The sequence below is a fragment of the Oryctolagus cuniculus genome, chromosome 11, assembly GCF_964237555.1.
Source record: "Oryctolagus cuniculus chromosome 11, mOryCun1.1, whole genome shotgun sequence".
In the NCBI taxonomy this organism is placed as follows: Eukaryota; Metazoa; Chordata; class Mammalia; order Lagomorpha; family Leporidae; genus Oryctolagus; species Oryctolagus cuniculus.
Window position 1 is genome coordinate 118,436,823 of NC_091442.1, and position 25,916 is coordinate 118,462,738.

Here is a 25,916-nt window from a genome sequence, read left to right on the forward strand (position 1 = left end):
TTTTTTTTAGAAGCCTTATTTATTCTCCCAGCAGGCCTGGGCTGTAGCGTTTCCTGGTAAAGCAATGTTTCGATGTACTTGCTTTCCCAGGCCAGGGGGGGCCTCCGCGGGACAGGGTAGGGTGGGGAGGCTCGGGCTGGGGACAGAACAGGAGCAGGTGGAGGGCGGGCGCAGGAAGCTGAGGCGGGCAGGGGAGCCGTGCCGGGGTGGGAGCCCAGGCCCTGGGGGCTCAGGCGAAAGGCAGGGACGGAGAATGCACTGACCAGGTGGCCGGGGCCGAGGACAGAGGTCTGGGCATGGAGAAGCCAGGGGCTGGGTCCCCGGGGCCGAGGGCCTGTCCTGGATGGGGTGCCCTGGCCAGGGGTTCCAGCCTCCTTACAAGAGGGAAAAGCCTGGCCCAACCTGGAATAAATGGAAATGGTCAAAACGTCAGGGACTTGCAAGGTGTCTGGGCGGCTGGGTAAGCCGCAAGCCGCCTGCCACGCCCGCAGCCCGCGTGGGCGCCGGTGCGCTGAGACTCGGCTGCGCCACTGCCGGTCCCGGTCCCTGCCTGGGAAAGCAGCAGAGGACAGCCAAGTGCTTGGGCACCTGCACTCCTCAAGTTCTGGGCGCACTTTTTTCCTTTTTAAGTTATTCAAATAAATCTTTTATTTATTTGAAATGCAGAGAGAGAGAGAGAGAGAGAGAGAGAGAGAGAGAGAGACCCATCCGCTGGTTCACTCCCTAAATGGCTACAACAGCCGGGGCTGGGCCAGGCTGAAGCCAGGAGCTCCATCCGGATCGCGCACGTGGGTGGCGGGGCCCAAGCACTCGCGCCAGCCTCTGCTTGCTCGCGGGAAGCTGGGCTAGAGTGGGAGAGCCAGGACTGGGCCCGGCTCTCGGATGCAGGACGCGGGCGTCCCCGCCGGCTCTCCTGGGGCACCGCATCGGCCACTCCGCCTATCACCCCGCAGGCTCATGCAAACGGGGCTCCGTGGTTCCTGGCTGAGCCCACCTGCCATCAGCCCCTGCAGCTTTCTCTCGGTGTAATGAAGCCCACCCCCAGTACTGGGGGTCCCACCTGTGGGCCCCAGCCCACCCCAGCCCCTGCCTCAACCGCAGCACAGCGGCGGACCCGGCCAGGGCTCCAAGGGCACCGGGGGTCCACTAGGCTCTCAGATGCCCCCCGGAGACAGCAAGGCCACCAACAGACCAACGGGAAGCTGGTGACCACTGAAAGCCGTTGTGACCCCAGCGGCGGACGCACAGCCAGGGACCGGGCTACACCCGTCACCGCCCACCGGGCCGTTGCTTCCTTTTCCAGAAACTTGGCGCTGTGCTGGCTCTGCAGGGTGGCGGCCCGTGGGGCGGGTGTGCCAAGGACAGGTCCCCAGCCTGCCGCCTGCTGGCGCGGGTTCCTTGTCCACTAAGTAAAGAAAGCAAAAGGGCAAACTGTCTTTGTTCCTTTGCTTCCTTTTGTGTATGTATGTACACACAAATTTACATACATCTTAAAGACTTCATTTATTTACTTGAGGGGTAGAATTACAGACAGAGAGGGAGAGGCAGAAAGGTCTTCCATTTCTGGTTCACTCCCAAGACGACTGCCATGGCCAGAGCTGCGCTCATCCGAAGGCAGGAGCCAGGAGCTTCTTTCAGGTCTCCCAAGCGGGTGCAGGGGCCCAAGGACTTGGGTCATCTTCTGCCGCTTTCCCAAGCCTTAGCAGAGAGCTGGATTGGAAGAGGAGCAGCCGGGACTCGAACCGGCACCCATAAGGAATGCCGGTGCCACAGGCGGAGGACTAACCAACTGCGTCACAGCGCCGGCCCCAATTTTATATTTTGAAATGACAATATTTAAAAATATATATTTAAGAGGCAGAGAGCTAGCGAGTGAACTCATATGTTGGTTCGTTCCCTAAAGGCCCAGAACAGCCAGGGCTGGGCCAGGGCCAAATCTGGGAGCCAGGAGCTCCATCCGGGTTTCCCTGTGGGCGCAGCAGGTGCACGGGGCCCTGAGCTGCACCAGAAGCTCCATCCGGGTCTCCCTGTGGGTGCACGGGGCCCTGAGCTGCACCAGGAGCTCCATCCGGTCTCCCTGTGGGTGCACGGGGCCCTGACCTGCACCAGGAGCTCCATCCGGTCTCCCTGTGGGTGCATGGGGCCCTGACCTGCACCAGGAGCTCCATCCGGGTCTCCCTGTGGGCGCAGCAGGTGCACGGGGCCCTGAGCTGCACTAGGAGCTCCATCCAGGTCTCCCTGTGGGCGCAGCAGGTGCACGGGGCCCTGACCTGTGCCAGGAGCTCCATCCGGTCTCCCTGTGGGTGCACGGGGCCCTGACCTGCGCCAGGAGCTCCATCCAGGTCTCCCTGTGGGTGCAGCAGGTGCACGGGGCCCTGAGCTGCACCAGGAGCTCCATCCGGGTCTCCCTGTGGGTGCACGGGGCCCTGAGCTGCGCCAGGAGCTCCATCCGGGTCTCCCTGTGGGTGCAGCAGGTGCACGGAGCCCTGACCTGCGCCAGGAGCTCCATCCGGGTCTCCCTGTGGGTGCACGGGGCCCTGACCTGCGCCAGGAGCTCCATCCGGGTCTCCCTGTGGGTGCAGCAGGTGCACGGGGCCCTGAGCTGCACCAGGAGCTCCATCCGGTCTCCCTGTGGGTGCACGGGGCCCTGAGCTGCACCAGGAGCTCCATCCGGGTCTCCCTGTGGGTGCACGGGGCCCTGACCTGCGCCAGGAGCTCCATCTGGGTCTCCCTGTGGGTGCAGCAGGTGCACGGGGCCCTGACCTGCGCCAGGAGCTCCATCCGGTCTCCCTGTGGGTGCACGGGGCCCTGACCTGCACCAGGAGCTCCATCCGCATCTCCCACATGGGTGCACGGGGCCCTGAGCTGCACCAGGAGCTGCATCCGGCTCTCCCTGTGGGCGCAGCAGGTGCACGGGGCCCTGAGCTGCGCCAGGAGCTCCATCCGGGTCTCCCTGTGGGTGCACGGGGCCCTGACCTGCGCCAGGAGCTCCATCCGGGTCTCCCTGTGGGTGCAGCAGGTGCATGGGGCCCTGAGCTGCACCAGGAGCTCCATCCGGTCTCCCTGTGGGTGCACGGGGCCCTGACCTGCGCCAGGAGCTCCATCCGGGTCTCCCACATGGGTGGCAGGGTCCAAGTATTTGGGGGATCCCTGCTCCCTCTCAGAGGCCTCACTGGCAGCAGGCTGGAGTCAGGAAGTGGAGCCAGGAGTCGCACCCAGGTGCTGGGATGCAGGATGCGGCTCCCTGGCCAGCGTCTTAACAGAATCACATGCCGTCAAATCTGTCCGGGGCTAAGCTGCCCCTGCAGAGCCGGCAGTCCCACATGAGCGCCACCTGGAGTCCGGCTGCTCCACTGCTGCGGCTCCCTGCTAACGTGCAGGGGAAGGCGGCAGAAGACGGCCCAGGTGCTTGGGTCCCTGCCACCCACATGGGCACTCAGATGGAGCTCCAGGCTCCTGGCCTCACCCAGCCCAGCCCCTGTCATGGCCATCTGGGGAGTGAACCAGCAGACGGAAGCTTGCTCTCGCTCTCGCTCGCTCTCTCTCTGTAACTCTGCCTTCTGGATACAGAAAATAAATCTTTAAAACATTTTTTCCCAGTGGTTCTTAGCGTATTCACTAGTTGCACAACTGTCTCCACTAAAAAAAATAGCTTTTAATTCTGATGGAATTCAGTTTAGCTTTTCTTTTGTCAGTTGTGCTGGGGGTGTCCCGTTAAAGAGACCATTGCCTAATCCAAAATCACGAACCCGAAGCCTAATCCAGTTCCCACCCCCGCCTCACCGCAGAATTCCCAGCATGCTCTGCAGCAGTGCGGTCCCAAGTCCTGCACCGGGTCTGCGGGGCACTCGGCTGCAGAAGCTGGAGACAGACGCACCAACGAAGGCAATCGCTCCCCTACCCCAGGGCTGCTGGGAACACGACTCCCCCCCGCCTCGCCCCGGGCCCCTGCCAGGCCGCTCGGACCCCCTCCCCCTCAGCCTCCAGGTCTGGTTTCAGGTCTCCAGGGCAGGCTTCGGCCCGGGCCATGGCCTCTTTCCCAGAAGTCACTGTCCAGCGGGTGTTCCAGTTCCCACTCCCCAGGAGGCAGCTGGGGCACTGGACAACAGGCGCTCGCAAGTTTGGGATGGGCTGGGGTAAGCACAGGGCCTCTCTGGAACCAGGCCCTGGCAGAGGGTGGGGTCGATCCCTCAGGCCTCCGAGAAGGAGACGAGGTCAACCAGGGGCCCCCGCCAGGGCTGGCACCCTCCCCTCTTCCTTCCTGCCTGGAGCTCGGGACAGCCAGGGCCTGGGTCCCCCCAGGAGGACAGGGGGCGTGCAGCAGGAACACGACCACCATGCATCACACACACACGTGGCCGGCTCGTCGGGTCATCACCGCCTCCCAGCTCCTCCTGTCCACGAGCCAGGGCCTGCAGGACACAACACAGGAACCCCGCTCCGGCTGTGCGGGGAGGGTGCAGCAAAGGCGGCCGTGGCCTCTCCACCTCCCAGCCTGGAGGTGACCCCGCCGTTCCCCTTCCACTCCCTCGTCACTCCCCAGGATGCTGCTGTCACTTCTGGCCGGCTGATTTCGGCCGTTCATAGTGGGTTAAGAAGCCCTGCATAGTGTGGGTGCTGCAAGGTAGGGCGCCCCCTGCTGTCCAGGCCGGCAGACCAGGGGCCGCGGGGGACAAGCCAGGGCCCAGCTTCTGAGACAAGGGTGCCTCCAATTGCCCCTCATCCTGACAGGGCCCCAGGGTTTGACCCCACACCCTACAGGGGGCACAGGCATCCCAGGTGTCGGCTTAACCTGTAGCAGAGCGACGCCTGCCCCGAGGTGACTCATTTTATTTATAGCATTAAAGTATAACCTGCTCATTTTAAAGCATGTTAAGAGTGAATGAGGTGGGGGGGACAATTACAATCTGTGGCTTTCACCTGTCTTACTCGACTGTCGTTTTAATGATCTGTGACCACTTTAAAATTTACCGTATATGGGTGAAATGCTCAATTTTTGTCATTCAATTATTTATAGCTGTTGTCTATGTTCCCATTAAACTGGGTCCTTTTGCTTTTTTAAAAACTTAATGCATACATAAATAAATTAAAGTCCACTGAAGTAAAAAAAACCTCAACAAACGAACAGGCAGTTCCTGCTCCAGCTGCAGGGAGTCCAGGCTGCCCTCGAGCTGCGGGCAGGACCAGGCCGCTCAGGGCTCGCCCTCGGCTGCCAAGGAGCAGCGGCCGAGCCCAGAGCCCCTGGCAGCCCCCAGTCCCGCCAGGGAGGGGCTTCTCCAGGCTGGCAGGCGCACCCGGCCCCAACAGGAACGGGCTGGGCCCCGCCCTGCCAAGGTCAGCTGTCTCTCTGGCACAGCCCTGGGCCATCCTGGCCTCGCCCAGCGCCTTGGCTGGGCTCCCACCCTCTCTGGCTGGCTCTCCCAGGCCAGAAGCCCTGCTGTGCAGGTGGACTTTCCCTGACTCTCAAACAGCTTCGTGTAGGACAAAACAGATGTGGCTTATTGTGGGGCGCAGGGAGGAGTGCTGGTGGGACCCCAGGCTCCTCCCCTCCCCCCACCGCAGGGGCTCCTATCACCCAGGGGATGTAGGGGGCTGGGAGCCAGCCCTGCTGTGGGCAGCCTGCAGATCCCCAGCTGTAGCCATTCCCCACCTGCAGAGCCAGGCTAATGCAGCTGCGTGCGTGAATCTGCTTCACCAACCGCCCAGCAGGGGCGCCAGTGAGTCGCCTTTTATCGCGATCCTGTGTCAGAGGGCCTGTCCCTCTCAATGCTGCCACTGGCCTCCTCCCTACATCCCAGCTCAGGGAGGAGAAAGCAGGTGTGGACACAGCTGCACCCCTCCTCCAAGCTCCGTACCAGCCCTGGGCTCGGGCGCCAGTGCTGCTCTCCTGTCTCCCTCCCACTTTCTGCCTCAGCCCGCCTGGCCCCCCACCGCCCTGGAGGGCACTGTCACCTTCCCTGGCAGGTCCAGAAGGCCCAGGGTCTCACCGAGCTCCTTCCGCTCAGCCCCAGGGCCTCTCCCTGGAGGCTCTGGCCTGGGGCGTGGGTGCCAGGGCCCGTAGCAGTGGCTCAGATCCCAGCCTGGGCCCTCCCAGCCTGCCTCCCTGGGAAAGACGGCCAAGCCCCCGTCTCCATCACGGGTGGGAGGCCGCCCGGCCGGGCCGTCACAAGTACATCTTCATGGCCTTGTGCGTGGTGGGGCAGTAGCGGGCGTGGAGCTGGGCCAGCAGCGCCCTGGACGTGGCCTCGAAGCGCGTGCCCTGGCTCTTCTTATTCCACACGTGCACGGCGTAGGTGGCGTTCAGCATGCGGGCCAGCTCCTCGGGGCTGACGTCCTCAAAGTACTTCTTCCAGTCCTGCCAGGCGATGGGGTAGAAGGCCTCGCGGGGCAGGGCGGTGACGCCGCGGCAGGCGTGGCTGTCCGCCAGCCTGCGGGTGGCGCACCACTTCTTGAAGACCCGCGTGAGCAGCTGGGGGCCCTGGTGGCCCCAGACCCAGCGGTTGTAGTGGGCCACGAAGTCACGCATGCACAGCGCCAGGAACTCGTGCCGGCGCTCGAAGGCCAGGAAGGCGCCGTTGAGGACGTAGCGGGACTGGGTGCCCAGCGCGTTGGTCAGGTTCCTCAGGCTCCTGAGGACGATGAAGTCCGTGTCCAGGTAGATGCCCCCGAACTTCCAGAGCAGCGCGATCCTGGAGGCGTCGGACAGCACCGGCAGCAGGTAGGGCTCCCAGCGCCGCTGCGCCGCGGCGTACCAGGCCGCCAGCGGCGTGCCCCGGAACAGCTCCTCCAGGTCCAGCGGGAGCATCTGCACGTTGGGGAAGCAGCCCAGGAGCGAGATGCCCAGGTGCCGGGGCAGGGAGGCGTTGCCCGCCGGCAGCCCCTTCATCAGGACCACCACGCGGGCCTCGGGGTGGGTCCTGGCGGCCGACTCCACGGAGCACATGAACAGGAAGTTGGGGTTCGTGCGCTCCGAGGTCTCCAGGAAGAAGATGCTGCCCAGCGTGGGGGGGCGGGGCTCCAGGGTGGGGCAGGGCACCTGCGCAGGCAGGCTCTGGAGCCGCCCCGGGTCCCCCGGCGCTCCCGCCACGTGCCAGTAGATCACGACGGAGATGAGAAACGTGAACTTGAAGCTGATGACGAACAGGGTGCAGACCCGCTGCCTCGGGGCGCTGGGGAGCAGACGCAGCAGCCAGTCGGGGGGCCTGGACATGGTCTCCCCGGATCACAGCAGGAGCCTGTGGCGGCGGGAACCGGCCGGTCTGCAAGAGACAAGCACCATTCTCACACAGGTGCCGGGCATCCCAGGCCCACGGCAAGAAACGTTTCCCCAGACCCAGAGCCAGCTTCCGGGGTCGGCTGGAGCCCTGAGCTGCCCACGGAGGGCAGAGCAGGGCCCCGATCACGGGCCCAGGCAACCAGGGGTGCTGGCCCTGCCACGTGGACGCAGGCCTCTCTGCCTGGCCAGACCTGCGCCCCTCCTCCCACCGTGGCCTGCTGGGGCTGGCGGCCTGTGACTCGAGGCCCAGCTCCCGCACCCCTGGGCTCCGGGACTCGTCTCAGAATAGACCCTAAGTAGCCTTGAGAATTTTTGCCATGGACAGGACGGGGCTCGGGACGGCCTGCAGAACAAAACCGGAGTGGTCCCTGCACCTGGGGTGTGGCTGCATGCACACCTGGGCCCCCAGCTCTGCCCCGACCCAGCTGCCGCTGAGTTCTGTGGCCTCCGTCTTCCCACCTGCTGACCGCCCAGCCTCTCGCGCCTCCTAAGCCCCACGTCCACCCTAGGGCGTGGCGATCATCCTCTCCAGCTTACAGACAGGGAGGTGGAGGCGCTGGGCACCATCGAGCCCCACGGCCAGCGTGAGGCAGGGCCAGGGGAGAGAGCCCAGCCGCGTGGCCGGAGTCTGCGCTCCCAGCCCCGCCTGCAGCAGCCTGCCCGGGAGGGCACGCGGCGAATGAACAGCAACCCCGGGCCCGATTGCACCCCACTCTGCCCTCGGCAACCCGAGGCACAGTGGCCTCCTCTCTGCTCTGAGGACAAAGCCCCCCCGCCCCCCAGGGCACAAACAGGTCGAGGGACTTGGGCGCAGCCTAGGAGTAGCTCCCCTCCCCAGGACAGACGGAGACAGCCAGGGGACTTCATCAGTAGGGCCAGCGCCCCTCCCCCAGCGTGGAGGACACGGAGTCTCCATTATGTCCCGGCTGCAAATTGTCCGGCCCGGGGCGGGGGGGGGGGGGGGCAGAGCGCGGGGCAGGGAGCCCGGCGGGCGGCGGTTCTCCTGGAGTTTGTCCCGGCCCGGCAGATGAGCTCCTCTGCCCCTCCACACGCTCTCTGCGCCTGCCAAAGATGGCTGAGTGTCAGAGCGAGGCGCTCCCTGGCTCGCGGGGCCGCCACACCTGCCGTGGGGACCGCGCTAGGGGTCAGGCCCCGCACAGTGGCCCAGAGAAGGGAAGAATCAGACACAGCTCTGCCGGGCTGCTCTCAGCTTGCGGGGGATGTTTTGGAAACAGACGAGGACACCATCGTTGGTGATGATTCCCGGGGGGCTTCCTGGAGGAAGTGACTGCCTGGACCCAGCACTGGGGGTGCAAAGGGAGAATGAGTGAGAGACAGGAGGCAGTGGGGGCAGGAATGGAGTGCATTTCTCCTGCAGAGAGAAGAGTTGCACTGATCCCCAGCGTTGTTAACCCACCACGAGCCACACTAGTGGGTGCACAGACAGCCGGACAGACGGCGCGGGGGACAGCGGGAGGTGGGGTGTGCCGCCTGCACCCGTGCCAGACCACAGCTGGGGGTGCCAGGCTCGGGCTGAGCTATATTTGGTGTCAGAGCCCAAGACCCAGGAATGGAAACTATACTGGGCCAAGTCTGTGTGACCTCAGGCCCAAAGCATGCTCCTGTCCCCCTCCCCCCACCACGGGCCTCACCCCCGCAGCCCATACCCTGGCCTTTGTCTGCCGAGGCTGGCACACAGCTGCCGCCTCCTGCCCTGTAGCCAGGGTGACCTGGCACGTGCTGCTGGCGTGGTTGCCATGATCCCTGCCTTGCCAGGCCCTCCAGCCATCACCGGGAGAGGCTGGAAGGACCTGGTGGGCACAGTGACCCGGCCCACACCTTGATCCTGCATAACTGTAAGAAAACACGCATCTGTGGCTGTCTAGGGGCAGCCGCGGGAGCTGGGCTGAGGTCAGGCCCCTCCCTACCAGCCCTATTCTGGGGTGTCGGCATCCTGGGCTGGCACAGGGCAGCCCCGGGAGCTGGGCTGAGGTCGGGCCCCTCCCTGCCAGCCTGTTCTGGGGTGTCGGCGCCCTGGGCCGGCACAGGGCAGCCCTGGGAGCTGGGCTGAGGTCAGGCCCCTCCCTGCCAGCCCTGTTCTAGGGTGTTGGCATCCTGGGCCGGCACAGGGCAGCCCTGGGAGCTGGGCTGAGGTCAGGCCCCTCCCTGCCAGCCTGTTCTGGGGTGTTGGCATCCTAGGCTGGCACAGGGCAGCCCCGGGAGCTGGGCTGAGGTCGGGCCCCTCCCTGCCAGCCCCGTTCTGGGGTGTCGGCGCCCTGGGCCGGCACAGGGCTGATTTCTGTGTCCCCACCAGAACAGCAGATTCTCTCAGCTAGAGAAGGGGTCCGGGGTCCAGATCTGATGAACCCCACCATTGTCCTCTTGGGTCACAGTCAGCCAGCGCTTGACAGCTGGGCGGGACGAGGAGCCGGCGAGGGCCGGGGGCCGCTCCTCTACTGGGGGGTGGGGGTGGGAGATGGGGGTGACGCCTCCAAAGGCTGCCAAGCACTGGGTTGAGAGTCGGCACTGGGGTCCGGCCTGCAGCTGCGGGTACTCTCTCACGGAGCCTGCAGAGCCGGGCTGAGGGCCCAGGCAGCAGGGGTCTGCCGAGGCCCCCAGACCCCTGTCTTCTCACCCCTCACCACTGGTCAGCACCCCTTCGACTGTCTATGCAAACGTACAGAAAACAAGGGGAGGGGTCTGCACCCAACTGGAAGTAGCAGCGGCCACTGGGGACAAGGTCAGGGTCGTGGATGGAGGCTGAGGGCCTTTTAGCTTGCTCCATAATGTAAGGCTCATTCCTACCAAGAAAATGCAGTCACTTATTTGTGGCACAGAAAAACAATCAAAAAGTTTATTTTTCATATTTATTTGAAAGGTAGGCACAGAGAGAGAGCTCCCATCTGTTCACGCCTCAAACACCAACAACGGCCACGGCTGGACCCGGGCAAAGCCAGGAGCCGGGAGCTCCACCCTGGCCCCCTGCATGGCTGCCGTCACCCGCTGCTTCCCGGGTGTGCATCAGCACCGGGTGTGCATCAGCACCGGGTGTGCATCAGCAGGGAGCTGGGCCGGAAGCGGAGTGGCCAGGCTCAAACCAGGCACCCAGACGTGGCACGCGGGTGTCCAAACTCTGGGCCACAACGCCACCCCAAGAACAGGCGCTGTTCGGCTGGCAGCTTTGGTCTGGCATTTGGATCCCGGCTCCACCAGCAGCTGCCAGGCGGCCCTCAGCTTCCCCTGCTGTGAAATGGGCATAACCGCAGCGTTGCCGGGGCCCTAACCGTGTCCCAAGCTGCTGGCGGGCAGTGTAGCCCGCAGCGGCATCAGGCCCAGCTCTCACAGGGCTTCTACAGAGCCGCCCTCGCTGGCGGATGTACCTGCCTGGAGGGGAAGGGGACAGGCAAACCCAGGGCTGGCGCCACTGACTGTCCCCAGCCAGATGACTGGGTCCAACCCCTCTCTGGGGGTTGGGGAAGTAGGACTCAGGGGGCAGAGGGACACCTCAGACCACAGAACCAGCCCAGCGCCAGCACGGCGGGACTCGAACTCACCACCCATCTGGGCAGCCGCTTGAGGCTTGAGAACCTTGTAGCTGGGGAAGTAGGGCATGGGGCCAGGAGACAGCACGGAGCGCAGAATTCAAACCCAGAGCCCCGAAGCATCTGGGCCTCCCCAAACACAGTCACCTCTGGCACGGAGATGCTCTTCCACAAGCGGGAGGGGGTGGACGCTTTGGTTCCAGAACTGAGACCCCCCCAGTTGGGTGTGAGAAGTCACCACCCACAACTCCCACCCTGCTGTCCCCTCCCCACCTCCCCCAGTCACTCAGGAAGTCAGAGTGGCCGTCAGAGGAAGTGATCGTTGCAAGAGCGGCTGTTCCAGGGCTGGGGTCACCAAATGTTCACCAGAGTCTGAAACCAAGCAAGCCGCGGCCGGCTCCGGGCGGCTCCCAGGTCGGCGAGAAGGCAGAGCTGTTCCCTACAGGAGCGAGGCGGCAGCTCCAGTCAGAATCCCCGCTGACCCGCTGGGTGCCACGGAGAACGAGGGCAAAGAAAGATCAACTGCAGGCAGCCAGCGGGCGCGCGAGACCTGAATTCCCAGCTGCAGGTGCATGTGACCGGAAGCACCTGTGACCTGCAGAGAGGGCGTGGAGGTGGGGAGAACGGGGGCGCAGAGGGTGCCCAGCGGCAGAAGATTCTGGAAGGCACTCCTTTCAAAACCGAGACGGGAGAGGGAGGTGCTGGGGCCGGAGCGAAGCCGGAGTGGACCAGGAGGGCTCACGCTGGATGCACTGACCCCTTGATCCAAGGCGGTTCTGAGAGGCCAAGGGAGGGACAGGAGCAGAGCTGTATTTGCGAGGAAGAGCCCATCACCATGGCAACAGAGGGGGCAGCCTGGCCTGGCTTCTCTCCCGATTTCCACCAACACCTCCCGCGGGTGGCCGGTCCAGGAAAATCTAACTAATTCAAATATGGAAAAAAGTGACGGGAACCAAACGCAGGGGAAGGGAGGAACCCGGACGCTCCCTTAAACATAAAGAAATCTCTCTATAAAAATATTGCCATGGAACAAATCAAAACTCTAATCCGAAACTACAGCATGAATCCAAAAATACAGAGGCTGGAGACATAATCCCAGCCCTGAAGTTGAGCCAGAGGCAGACACCGAAGGCCCCGGGGGAGAAACGGACAGCCACAGTGAGCGCAAGCTGGGGGCCTCGGGAGCCAGGCTCAGGGAGAGCCCAGCCCTTCCACCAGCAGAGCCGACTGCCAGCGATACAGACCAGGGCAGATTCCACTTACTGGTGGTCAGAGGTGGAGATGTTCAAAAGGGGGCAGGGAACATATCGAGTGGCAGTAATCAGAGAGATAAAAGGATACAATAAGGAAAAAAAAAAAAGACTGATGGAGAAGATACATAGGGGTGGGACTTGGCCCAGCATTTACGACATCATTGATTGGGTCCTGCCCTGCGGTATGGGAGACCTGGATTGCCTTCTCGGCTCTCGGCTCTCGTCCCTGGGCGGGCGATAGCAAGTACTTGGAAGTGAACCCTAGGATGGGCGTTCTCTCTGCATCCTCCCCGCCCCACTCCACCTCACCCACCCACCCTGCCTGTCTGCCTGCCTTTCTTCTCCTTTTTCCTCCCTCTTCCTTTTTTTTTTTTTTTTAATTTAATTACTGAAAGGCAGATTGACAGAAAGAGAAAAGAGAATGAACTTCCATCTGCTATTCAAGCTCCAATTACGGTTGCAACAGTCAGGCCTGAGCCAAAGCCGAAGCCAGGAGCCAGGAACTCCTTCCAGGTCTCCCAGGTGGGTGGCAGGGACCAGGTACTTGAGCCATCACCTGCTGCCTCCCCGGCACATTAGTCGGGAGTTGGATCAGAAGCGGAGCAGCCAGGACTTGAACCTGCTCCAAGATGGAGTGGCGGCAGCTCAAACCACTCTCTGCCTTCGTCTCCCCGTACAGCTTTCTGCCTCAAATAAATTAAAAGTTTCTTAAAAGAGGGTCTTGCAGGAGGTCCAATATCCAGCACAGGTGTAACTGGTCCCTAACGCCGCTGGGCAGTCATTGTTCGATTACAGCTCAGGAAATCTGCCTTGAAGTAAAGAGAAGACCTGGTTCTGCGGATTGAAGTGGCACGCGCACGCCGAGAGTGGTGACCTGGAGCGGCAGATCCCAAGATGGAGTCGAGTAAAATGCTGGGCTCTCAAGACACCAACATCAGTCTCTAGACTCACGGACGCAGAGATCAAGCCTCGGCGAGGGCCGGAGAATCGGATCCCACTTTTCTCCAACAGTCACAGAAGACAGCAGACCACGGAGAACTTCGGGCCACGCCCTTCCTGCAATCAAAGGCTGGGCAGCCCTGGGCGGGAAGCAGAAGGCAATCTTGCCCCTTTGAGCCTTTCTGGAAGAAAACTAAGGACCAGGCTCGGTGAAGCAAGTGGAGACCGGAACAGCCGGAGCAAACGCACCAGACTGGTTCACTGCAGACCACGCCAGCAGGCTAAGCAGGATGAAGCCGGACACTGCAGACATGACATGAGTGACACCGGAGAGAAGGGTGCTTCCCAGTGGGAGGGGCTCGCCGATCCCAACACCCAACCCCCAGGGGTCGGAGCCCAGAACACTGAGGGTCAAAGTTTAAGCACAAAGGTAAACAGTCCAGGCCAAGCCTGCCTCCTGGAGAGCAAGGGTTTATGATACATTGTTACATTCTGTGCCCTGGAAGACAGACTGAAGCCTGATACTTTGTTTTTGTTTTTTTTTGTTTTTTTTTTTTTTTTCATGTAGTTTACATTTGGAAAGAAATGTTTATTCTTCCTAATACAGCTGTTCATCCCGCAACACTGCCAGCGCACCCCAGAAGGAAAGTAAGAGCGAGGATCAGGGCCCGGCGCTCCACGGCGCTCCACGGTGCTCCCGGGACCACTGCGTTCCCACGCCATCAGGAGCTCGGGGAGGCAGGATGTCTCTTCTGTCTTTTTTACAAATCATTTATTTGGGGCTGGCGCTGTGGCGTAGCAGGTAAACCGCCGCCTTCAGTGTCGGCATCCCATGTGGGTGCTAGTTCTAGTCCTGGCTGCTCCACTTCCTATCCAGCTCTCTGCTATGGCCTGGGAAAGCAGTGGAAGATGGCCCAAGTCCTTGGGCCCCTGCACTGCATGGGAGACCCAGAAGAAGCTTCGGATTGGCGCAGCTCCAGCCATTGTGGCCATCTGGGGAGTGAACCAGCGGATGGAAGACCACCCCCTCTCTCTGCTTCTCCTCTCTCTCTCTCTCTCTATTTATGTAAAAGGCAGAGTTATAAAGAGAGAGAGGGAGAGAGAGAGATCTTCCATCTGCTCACTCATTCCTCAGATGGCCACAGCAGCTGGGGCTGGGCCAGGATGAAGCCGGGAGCCAGGAGCTTCTTCCAGGTCTCCCACGATGGTGCAGGGGCCCAAGCACTTGGACCATCTTCTGCTGCTTTCTCAGGTGCATTAGCAGGGAGCTGGATCGGAAGTGGAGCAGCTGGGACTCATGCTGGCGCCCATATGGGATGAGGGCCCTGCACACGGTGGCTTTACCTGCTACACCACAACACCAGCCCCTGATGCGGTATGTCTTAAGATTACTGCTATAGGGGCTGGTGCCGTGGCTCACTTGGCTAATCCTCCACCTGTGGCACCAGCATCCCGTATGGGCACCGGATCTAGTCCCGGTTGCTCCTCTTCCAGGCCAGCTCTCTGCTGTGGCCCAGGAGGGCAGTGGAGGATGGCCCAGGTGCTTGGGTGCCTGCATCCCATGGGAGACCAGGAGGAAGCACCCGGCCCCTGGCTTCAGGTCGCTGCAGCGACGGCTATGGCGACCATTTGAGGAGTGAGCCAATGGAAGGAAGACCTTTCTCTCTGTCTCTCTTTCTCTGTCTAACTGTATTTGTCAAATAAATAAAAAAGATATATATTTTTTTAAAAAAGTCACTGCTATCTCCAGAATTCTGTCCGAGCAGCTCACATCGCTTGGTTTGCACAGCTGCACAGGACACAACAGCGGTGGGTGTGAACACCACCACAGCCTCCGAGGCCCTAGGCATGGAAAACCAATCGGGCCGGCACTGTGGCGTAGCAGGTAAAGCCGCCGCCTGCAGTGCCAGACCCCAAATGAGCACCACGAGTACTGACTGCTCCACTTCCGATCCAGCTCTCTGCTGTGGCCTGGGAAAGCAGCAGAAGATGGCCCAAGTGCTTGGGCCCCTGCACCCACGTGGGAGACCAGGAAGAAGCTCCTGACTCCTGGCTTCAGATCAGCGCAGCTCCGGCCATTGCAGCCAATTGGGGAGTGAACCAGAGGATGGAAGACTCTTCCCTCTCTGCCTGCCTCTCCTCTCTCTGTGTAACTCTGACTTTCAAATAAACAAATACATCTTTAAAAAAAAAAGGACAGAAAGCCATTTGCCCTGGGGGTGCTCAACATAGAGGCGGCTGGCAGGGAAGAGGAAACAAGTTAACTGTGTCACTGCTTAGGAAGAGGAACGAGGCAGTGGCCAAGAGCGGCGGGCACCAGGAGAACAAACACAGGCTTCTCACAGAGCAGCACAGACTGTGGCATTGAAACAGACCACGGGGCAGTCGCCACGACACAGGGACCCAACACAACGCAGACCAAAGCCAGCTCCACGTCCACCAATACGAAAAGTTGTGACCCATTTCTCTCCCCCATCCCACTTAATTTGAGAGACGGACGGAGCAGGAAAGAGCTCCCACTGTGGGTTCACTCCCCAAGGCTTGCAATGGCCTGGGCGGGGGCCTGGCTGAAGCTGCCAGCTGGATTGCGATCCAGGTCTCCAAAGCAGACGGCAGGGGCCCAGTCACCTGAGCTGTCACGGCTGTGTCGCAGGGTCTGCCTTAGCAGGAAGCCAGAGTCGCAGCCAGGAATAGAAGGGACCCAGCATTCCAACGTGGGCTGGGAACGTCTTACAAAGAAGGCTAAATGCCCACTCCCAACTCACTGGTCTTTAAGGAGAGAGATTTTTTTAGATCCCAAGAAAAGCCCAACTCTAGGCTGTATTCGAGACGTATCTCAAAGTGATTTAAAAAGTGAAAAGTAAAAGAAGGAGGAGCTAGCGTTGTGGCACAATGGGTTAAGTCAGTGCTTGGGACAAAGCCAGTGTCCCGTACCTTAGCGCCGGTTCAAATCCCGGCTGCTCCGCTTTCCATCCTGCTTCCTGTGACGTGCTTGGGAAGGCAGCTGAAGGCAGCCCCAGGGCTTGGGCCCCTGACGCTGGTGTGGGAGACTCAGATGGAGTTCTGGGCTCCTGGCTGCAGCCCGGCCCAGCCTAGACAGTGCAGCCATTTGGGGCGTGAACCAACGGGGGAGGATCTCTTTCCTTCTCGCTGTCCCTCTGCCTTTCAAATTAAATGAATAAATACAACGCATCCATACTTACATATATTTGTTACAAACCATGGTCACCCGACTGTGCCATGGACACTAGAGCTGAGCCCTCCCATCCGGGTGTCAGTTACCGGGCTCCCTCTGCCCCCACCCCCTCTCCTGCCCAGCCTGCAGCGACCGACCGGGAGTCCACTCTCTGCTTCCACACACAAGCAAGAACACATGCTGTTTGTCGTTCTGGGCCTGGCTTGTTTCACGGGACATCAAGTCCCCTCCGTCCCATGCATGCTATGCGGGTGCCAGCAGCACACTCCGTGTGCCTGGGTCACATGACACGCGGCTATTGGAGAGATGGCTGCGGGCCTGTGAAAACACCTCCCGCCTGTCTTCTCTCCCCTGTCCACGTTTGCACAACATCCTGTTTGGAGCTGACTTGCAGACACTGCTGAGGGCACGAGGGAGGCAGATTCCTGTGTGCGGGCCGGTGCTACGGGGCAGTGAGTGAGGCCGCCACCCACAATACTGGCATCCCACCCACGTGGCCATCACCCACATGGGAGACCCTGAGGGAGGCCCAGACTCCGGACTTCCACCTGGCCCAGCCCCAGCCACTGTAGTTTTTGGGGAGTGAACCAGCAGATGGAAGATACTCTCTCACTCTCTCCCCCTCTCTCTATCTCTCTCTCTCTTTCTGCCTTTCAAATAAACAACTCTTTAAAAATAAATAAAAGAGCCACCATTACAAAAATTATGGCAAACCTTAGTTATTTATTTTTACATTTTTATGTATTTATTTGAAAGAGAGAGAAAAAAATTCACTCCCCAAATGACCATGCCAGCCAAGACTGGGCTGAGGAGACCAGGAGCCGGGAGCTCCACCCTGATCTCCCACGTGGGCGGCAGGAACCCAGCCACTCGAGCCATCATGGCTGCCCCCCGGGTCTGCTTCAGAAGAAGCCGGGGTCAGGAGCTGAGGTGGGCACGGAATCCAGGCACTCTGATACGGGAGCAGGTGTCTTGCCCACCAGGTCAAAAGCCCACCTCAGCAAGATATTATGAGAGCAAATTCTAACCAACTCTTTAAAAATGGACAGTTTTAAAACTGTTCAACAGCAAAATATAGGAAGAAAAAAATTTTAAGTTTCAAGTATAACATAGAAATCAAAACCTTAACAAAGATTGCACAAGGTGTCCTAATTTTCACTTATGAGTATTTTTGCAAAAATCCTGAATAAAATAAGCAAAGAGAATTCTGTAGCCCATTACAAGAGTAAAACATCCAAACCTGGCTGGGCTTATTCCAGAAACGCAAGGATGGTTCAATAACAGGGAATCCTTGCCATAGTCCATCAGATGCAAAGATCTAAGGAAAAGACCACATGGACCGTCGTCACCTGACCACTCATCTCTGGCGACTTGGGAAGCGATGGACACTTCCTTAACAAGATGACATGAAAGCCAGGAGCCAGCCTGTCCTCGGGGCCTGTGAGTCCCCAGGACCATGCATGGGAGCTGCTGTTGGGTCACAGGGAAGCAGAACTGCCCCTCCCATCACTGCCCGACCCCTCCAAAGCCTGCATTCCTGAGGGCAGTTTGATAAGAGCGGGAAGCCAGAGGTGTGGAAAGGGAGTAGAAATAGCAAAAACCATTGCTGTCACAAACCTCAAAAAGTCAGGAGAAAATACGCAACCCTGCAGGTAACACGGGAGGGGCTGCACGCTGGCACGGCCAGACACCAGAGCGCTGGTCCTGCCTGCGGCTCCTCCCCCTCTGATCCAGCTCGCTGTAATGCGACGGGGCAAGCAGCAGAAGATGGCCCACTTACTGGGGGGAGCAGGATGGGATTTTGGCTCCCAGCCCAGCCCTAACCATTGGGGAGTGAACCAGGGGAGGGGAGATCTGTCTCTGTGTCTCTCCCTCTCTCTCTCTCTGTCACTCTGCCTTTCAAATAAATACGGAAATAATAATGAAAGAACACTAGAAGGTGACAAACACACACAGATACAAATGGCAAGCAGTTGCAGGAGCTGGGAGACAGAACAGCAGCACGGCCACGGCACTTAGGGTCCAGCTCAGAATCCACGGAGCGAAGGAAGCTGTGAGGTTCCCAAAGGACACAAGAGCACCTTGCACAAGCGGGAAAGAGCCACGTGTGCGGGAGATGTCTCCTGACAACGTCCGCCCCCTGACGCCAGCTCAGGGTCCTCAGCGACTGTGGAATCAGACACGCGATTCTAAAGCGGATGTGGAAAAATAAACAGCCCGGGACGTACGGGACTCTGAGAAGGGAGAACAAATGACCAAGGACTAGCAGCGCCTTTAGATAGTAACATCCTTTACCAAGTCATTTAAAAAAGATTTATTTATTTATTTGAAAGGTAGAGAGAGAGAGAGAGAGAGAGAGAGATCTTCCATCTGCTGGGTCATCTGGAGACCGGTGTCTCCATCTGGTGTCGAGGCCGAAGCCAGGAGCCAGGAGCTCCCTCTGGGTCTCCCCCACGGCGCAGGGGCCCAGGTGCTGGGGCGTCTTCTGCTGCTTTCCCAGGCCACAGCAGGGAGTTGATGGGAAGCACAGCTCCTGGGACAGGACTGGCGCCACACGGGATGCCGGTGTTGCAGGTGGCAGCTTTACCGGCTACTCCCCAGCGCCGGCCCCTGAAGTTTGGACCATAGTTAGGTGTAGCCCTAGCATACGAACAGACAGACAGGAGAAGCAAGAGACGTCACAGAGATGTTGGGAACTTGAACACACAATGAAGGCAGCATCTAAAACCAACAGGGCGGGGCTGGTGCTGGCATCCCTTATGGGCACCGGTTCGAGTCCCGGCAGCTTCTCTTCTGATCCAGCTCTCTGCTGTGGCCTGGGAGAGCAGTAGAAGATGGCCCAAGTCCTTGGGCCCCTGCACCCACGTGGGAGACGGGAAGAAGCTCCTGGCTCCTGGCTCCTGGCTTCAGATTGGCACAGTTCCGGGCATTGCAACCATTTGGCAAGTGAACCAGCAGATTGAAGACCTCTCTCTGTCCCTCCCTCTCTCTGTAAGTCTGCCTCTCAAATAAAAAAATCTTAAAAAAAAGATAGAGTGCTCAGGGCAAAACGGGCCTTTTGGCACAGGCACTAGGCGACTGCGGTTTCCAGGGGAACAAGAACAAGCTGGGTCCCTTCAGCTCGTGCGCCACGACCAACCCCAAAGTCAACGGCTGGAACCCACACAAGCACAGAAGAAACTGTGGGGAGCTCACTTGCCATTCTGGGGCTGGCGAAGTTTCCCGAATTCTGTCTGAAAGCCAGGGCCAGAAAAGGTGAGGTGCAGAAGCCAGACTACCCGAAACAAACAGGCAAGCAAGCATACTTCCCCCGGTCGGCCTCCGAAACACCATTCAGAAAGTCAGACAGAAGTGACTGCCTGGACACCTCAGGGACACCTGTTGTCACGCAAGGAGTCCGAGAAAGACATGGACACCCGGAGGAAGGTGGCAGCAGGGGTACTGGGACCCCAGCCCCTGCCTCTGCCTCGGACCCAGCTTCCTGCTAACGCACCTGGCAGGCAGGTGATGGCCCAAGTATTTGCATTTCTGCCACCTGCACAGGAGACCTGGATGGAGACCCAGGCTCCTGGCCTTGGCCTGGCTTGGCCCTGGTTTTTGGAGGCATTTGGGGAATGCAGCAGCAAATGGATAATCTTTGTCTCTGTCTTTCTCTGTCTCTGTCCTCTCTCTCTCGCTCTCTCTCCCTTAAATAAATAGACTTTTTATTAAAAGAAGGAAGTGGGCAAATGACTGTTCACACAAACACACAAAATACAACTCAAACCAGAAAGCAAGATCAAGAATCTTTGTGTAAGTAGAGAAAAGCACACCAGACACTCAGATAGCATCCCTCACCTATCAGATCGGCACAGATCCATGCGCTCACTAGCACATTCTTCTGGCCAGGATGTGGGCAGCCGGCGCTCCCAACTGGTGAGCAGGCCTACGGTGCCACTCGCCACGAAGCGCAACGTCACGGCAGCTGTCGGAGCAGAGACAGCCACCCTTTCCACACCCAGTCCCGTCGAGGGGAATGAGCCAACCCACAGATTTGTTTGAAAGTGCGGAAGATTAGAAAACAAAGTCTGATTAAATCAGCAACTGCGCATTGATGCCACGGAGAAAAGTCACCTCCCAGGGGAGCCACAGACCACTTCCTGTACATGGCAGGTTCTCAGTGCACATTGTTGAAGAAGATTGATTTGTTTGAAAGGCAGACTTACAGAGAGACAGGGAGACACAGAGGAGAGAGAGAGGGCTCTTCCATCTGCCGGTTTACTCCCCAAATATTTTGCCTGCAACTGCCTGGGCTGGGCCAGGCCAAAGCCAGAAGCGAGGAGCCAGGAATTCCACCCAGTTCTCCCACGTGGGTGCAGGGGCCCAAGCACTTGGACCATCTTCTGCTGCTTTCCCAGGCGCATTAGCAGGGAGCTGGATGGGAAGTGGAGCAGCCGGGACTCGAAGCTGTGCTCACATGGGATGCCAGTGTCAGAGGGGGCAGCTTAGCTCGCTGCACCACAGTGCCGGCCTCCACAACCCAGGTCTTGAGTGGGATGACTTTGATCAGGGCAGTGCTACTGTGCGACTTCAAAATCTGGCCGCTTTTGGGTTTCTAAGGCGGCCCTGCAGCCAACCTGGCCCAGGTCTGTTGGCCTCCGTCTCTGGAAATCCACAGCCTCACCTCTTCCCCGGCCTGGTGCCAGCCCTACACCGTGCGCATGTCCCCTTCAGCCCCTGCCCTGCTGCTGGCCACCAGGCATTCCGCTCCAGCCAAGCCCAGCCGACCTCCTGCTGACGCGCCAGCCACCACCACCCCTGCCCCCAGCAGTGCTGAGAAAGTCAAGTTTCTGCAGGTGCCCGTTCCTCCCCAGCAGACCATGACACTCACCCAGAATGCACTGCGGGAGCTCCCCTCCCAGGGCCACTCCATCCTCTCCTCAATCCTACCCCCCGCCTCCTGTCTGCCCCGTGTCACACAGGTCTGCCTCCAGCCCCAGACCCCCCTTGCACTGATCTGGAAGATTACCGCAGGCCACACTCAGGGCATCGTCGGGGACCCTGGCCTATGCCTGTGCCCGTGGCCACCTTGGAGATGAGTGCGGGTTGAGTGGCCCTCACCCTGAACCCTGGGCCTCACCCACGGTCTGGACCCGTGGCACAGCCCCTGGGCCTGGGCTGCATCCTACACGGATTGACAGGTGCATCTGGTGCAGTGGGGAGGGGGAGCAGAGGCAGACACTGCCCACCCACCCCACACTGCAAATGGCACCCAAACCTGGGTGCACCTGGCACTCAGGGGCACCTCATACGTGTACGAGATTCTCACAGTGGCTTCGAAAATGGCAGGGACAGCGCTCCCTGTCCCCCCGGCCCGCCAGCCCTGGGACCTGGGCCGGCTGCGGTGCTCCCCTCCTTTGTCCAAATGCCCTCCCCGGAACCTCCTCACCGTGTGCCGTGTGCAGGGCCATCAACCAAGAATCCACCTCGATGCCATGGGGGGAGTGAGGGTGAGCCTGGTTCTGTCGTCACGCCCCCGAGGACTGAGCACTGCCACAGCGGGCGCCCCGGCCTGCAGCCGACGGCAGCATCCCCGCCAATCCAGGGGCCTTGAGGGCTGGAAGCGACTCTGTTCCCCGTCCCCACCCCTGGACACGTGGCTGCCCGCCTCCTTCGTTCAGAGACTCGGCCCTGGGGGACGGCCCTTGGGTCTCTGCACTGAGATCTTTGGCTCATCCTTAGTGGCTGCTAAATATAACCTGAGGCGTTAGATGCACACTGCAACGGGCTCAGGCACACCTGCCTCCCGCCCGGGTCCCTGGAGGGACACTAGCTGTCCTCTCTACGACTGTGGTGAGCGACAAAGCCGGTCTCGGTGGTGAATGTGCTCTGTGCTCCGATCAAGAAGCGGCGCCTGGCCCTGCGTCTCAGTCCCCTCTTCTGCAAAGTGGGAGTAACAGCACAGGATGGCCGACAGGCCAGGAGACAGCAGAGTGCCGAGCGCCGGGCTGCGGGGCGGGGGAAGACCCAGTGGGGAGGTGCGGACGAAGGCCACAGATGGGCTGGGCCTCTCTGCTCTTCCCGTAAAGCCCTGCGCCACCCCTCCCTCGCCTGCCAGCTCAGACTGCACAGGTGTCACCCCAGCCAGGAAAAGAAGGGGGCTCCCCTACTCCCCCCAGCTCTTACTACCTCTGGGCTCCACGGGGACCTACCCAGAGGGAGACAAAGGAGACAGCTGGCAGAGAGGACTCTGGTACACTGCTAGTACTCTGCTGCCCGCAGCCGCCCAGGGTGTGGGGAGCAGGGACCTGGTGTCCGCTCCTCTCCCCGCCCCCGCTGTCTGTTCCTGGGAGTGGCCACACCTGCCACCTTCCAGGTCACCAGGCTGAGAACAGCCCAGACCAGTGCTGGCACCTCGGGAGCTGGTCTGCCCTGAGCGCTCCCCCTGACATCTCTCCCAGCCCCGCCTCTCTGTCCTCGAAGTTCAGAAGGTCCCTGGGGAGCAGGACTGGCTCCTGGCCACAGCACCAGCCCCGGGAAGAGATCTTTGTCAGGAGGTGAGGAGACAGGCAAGGCCCTTGCTCACGAATGGGCAGGAACAAACCCCCGAGGTGCAGGGTCCTTGACCCACTGGTGTCCCGGCCAGGGAACCAGATGCGCATGGCCTCTCTGGAAGCTCACTTGCACTCCCTGCCAGGCGAATGCCTTTCCAGGAAAAGTTTAGCGATGCGCACATTTGTGCATAAATTCAATGTATAATGTTTACCAGACACAAACCTAAAAACCCCACCTGGAAAGAGAAATCCACTCAACGAACATGTAACAATGTAACAAGATAAAAAAAAAAAAGTTGGAGAGTGGCGAGGGGTTGCATTGCTCACGAAATCACATTAACTGGACAAGATTCTACAGTAAATATTCAGATGTGTAGAAACGGATTTTTTAAAAGTCGTGCGAAAAGGAAAATTTAGACAACAGTCATCTCGGGCTCCTGTGAACCCGGAATTCCCCCGTCCCCACTGGGTGATTTATGACCAAACTCTCCCCGCTGCGGCTCCCCATCAAGGGAAGTGCAGGGCGTGGGGTGACAGCACAGGGGGCAGTGGCGCTGTGGGCACACCTGGGAGGGGTCCAGGGGGTGGGCAGGAAGTGAGGTCCAGAGCCGGCTGCCCAGCTGGAGATGGAGCTGTCCACCTGCTGCCACCTGTGGGGACCTGTACCGCCCCCCCACTGCCCTGAGACCCCGAGGTCTGCAGGAGGCTCCCGGTGAGGACCCCCCCCCGCTGAGCTCCCACACGAGCCTCCTCTGCCACAGGCCAGGGCCCTGGAGCCCTACACCCACCCCAGCAACTCGGGTGCTACAGGGCTTCAGTGGCTACAAAGAAGCAAGCGTCCCCACCTCCCATCTGTCCTGTGCACCCGGAGCCCACCTAGCGGAGAGGCACACAAGGTCCCACCTCCCTCTCCCTTTCCTTCCCCTGCTGTTTAGGCCTTTGTCTCGGGGCTCCCTTTTAGGGGACTTCAGGGTCTGGAATACAAAATTGGAGCCAGGTCTAGGGGCCTGGGAGGGCTGGGGGGCAGGGCTGGAGGCGGCAGTCTTGGCCCAGCCTGGACCCTGCAGGGAGACCCAGGCCGCTCCCCACACCCCGCCAGGCCTGGGCCGCGCTTTGGGAGGTGATAAGGCAGCCCTTGGCAGTGGCTGCACCAAGTATTCTGGGAAGAATGGCGATAACACGGGTCCCAGGGAGCACCCGGGCGAGGCAGGACGCTTCCCGGTGGGGTAGGGTGGGGTGGGCCCGGGAGGTGGCTCTTTAACCCCCTCCGAGCCGGAGCCTTGGCTGCCAGTGCCCTGGAGGGGGACTCCAGGGACGGATGCGGAAACAGAGGCAGAGAGGCCGCAGCAGCGATGCAGGGGGGAACCCGGGCCCGGACCCCTCCCCCACAGCCGGGCCTGTTCCGACCCCGCAGACCCCAGTCTTCCCCGTCCGGGCTCCGCGTGCCCACGACCTCAGCATCCCTCGCAGCCCAGCGCCCGCGCCTCCAGCCCGCAGCCCCCTCGGCGGCCGCGCCCCCGGACGGGGCGGCGCGACTCGCCCGAGAGGACACTCAGCGCCGAGCAGCCGCGCTCGGACCCGGGCCTCGCCTGCCACGTCCCGGCCGGAGCTGCTCGCGGGGCTCCCGGGCGGGGCGCGCGCTTCCTCGCGGGCCGGGTTTTGGGGGCAGCCACCGACTTCGGGGCGCAGTCGGGGCTGGCGCGCGCACCGAGGTCGCCTCCGGAACAGGTGGCGCGGGCCAGGGCGGTGGCCGATCCCGGAACCCCTCCCTCCTGGGGCGCCCCCTCCCCACTTGGCCGCTCGGCCCCTAGTACCTTCGGCTCCCGCGGCGGCGCACCGTGGACACCCGCGCCGGGCGGGCGGGCGGCTGCCGGAGCGGAGCGCTGGGAGCCGGCAGGCAGGGCGGGCCCGGGGCGGGGTCTGCGCGGCCCCGCCCGCCCTTGCGTCCTCGCTGCCACCCCGGTACCCGCCCGCAGGCCCACAGGGCTGGGCACTCCGGGTGCTGCCCGGCCGCCGGCTCCGGGAGCCGGGATCCCATTCCACAGACGAGAGCCCTGAGGCTAGGAGCGGTCACTTTCAATGCTCCAGGGCTGGGAAGGGCGTATTGGCTGCCTCCCCGTGCTGCGGCCTGGCCAGCAGCTTGGCCTCCATTGGCCCAGTGTCCGACCAAGTTTCAGGAGTTCGCTGGAAGCCTGCTTTCCCCGCTGGCTCCTGCCTGGTCAGCTGCACTTCCCAGCCATACGCACAGCCTGCTGGCCCCCAGGACAGTGAGAACAGAGCGGGGCCGTCGGGCATCGTGGGTGTCCGCTGCCTCCACTGGGCAGGTGGCGGGTGGCAGCACTGCCACTCCCTGCTGGTTCCCTCCCCTTCACCCGCAGGTGTGTGGCCCATCTTAAAGTTCAAATGAGGAGGCCCGCGCCGGGGCACACAAGGTTAACTCTCTGCCTGTGGTGCCAGCATCCCACATGGGTGCTGGTTCCAGTCCGGTTGCTCCTCTTCCAGTCCAGCTCTCTGCTGTGGCCCAAGTGTTTGGGCACCTGCACCCACATGGGAGACCCAGAGGAAGCACCTGGCTCCTGGCTTCGTATCGGCACAGCTCCGGCCATTGCAGCCATTTGGAGAATGAACCAACAGAAGGAAGACCTTTCTCTCGGTCTCTCTCTCACTGTCTGTAACTCTACCTGTCAAATAAATAAATAAAATCTTTTTTTAAAAAAAAAAGTTCAAATGAGGGGGGCAGGCCTGGTGGTGCCCACCCCCACCAGGGCTTGGTTCCTCCGCTCTGACCCAGCTTCCCGCTCGCGTGCCTGGGAGGGCAATGGCTGAGGCGGGCGGGCCCTGCCACCTCGTGGGAGACCCAGAGGGAGTTCCCTGCGACCCAGGGAGTGAAGTGGCAGATGGAAGATGGGTCTCTGTGTGTCTCTGTCTGAAGACAAGACCCCTTTGTCTGTCCGGCTCCTCCTTTTGTGCCTGGATCCCCGCTGTCCCCGCCTTGCTCCTCCCAGAAGCCCCAGAGCCCCTCCAAGCCGGCTCTCAACCCTCCCCATCCGCAACGCCCTTCCTGCCCCACCCCACCCAGGGGGGTGTGTCCATGCTTCTACACCTCCTGCCTGGGCCTCCCTCCCCGGCTCCCCCAGGCCTGCCCGCAGCGTTTCTCAGTCCCTGTCTGCAGCACCC

The 25,916-nt window shown here is 60.9% G+C and overlaps 2 protein-coding genes across 2 annotated transcripts in view; one reads left to right on the top strand and one right to left on the bottom strand.

Annotated features, from left to right (window-relative positions):
• Nucleotides 1–24,686, bottom strand: A4GALT (alpha 1,4-galactosyltransferase (P1PK blood group)). Its single transcript, XM_070052996.1, has 2 exons — nt 24,554–24,686; nt 1–7,259 (listed from the first exon to the last, which is right to left on the bottom strand). The coding sequence occupies exon 2, from the start codon at nt 7,208–7,210 to the stop codon at nt 6,164–6,166; it is 1,047 nt and encodes a 348-aa protein (XP_069909097.1). The 5' UTR covers nt 7,211–7,259; nt 24,554–24,686; the 3' UTR covers nt 1–6,163.
• Nucleotides 10,979–25,916, top strand: part of LOC100354897 (ribose-5-phosphate isomerase-like) — a 29,544-nt gene continuing 14,606 nt past the window's right edge. Inside the window, 4 exon segments of the mRNA XM_070053195.1 lie at nt 10,979–11,044; nt 19,298–19,461; nt 20,864–21,041; nt 24,210–24,467. Coding sequence (XP_069909296.1) covers nt 10,979–11,044; nt 19,298–19,461; nt 20,864–21,041; nt 24,210–24,467 — 666 coding nt within the window.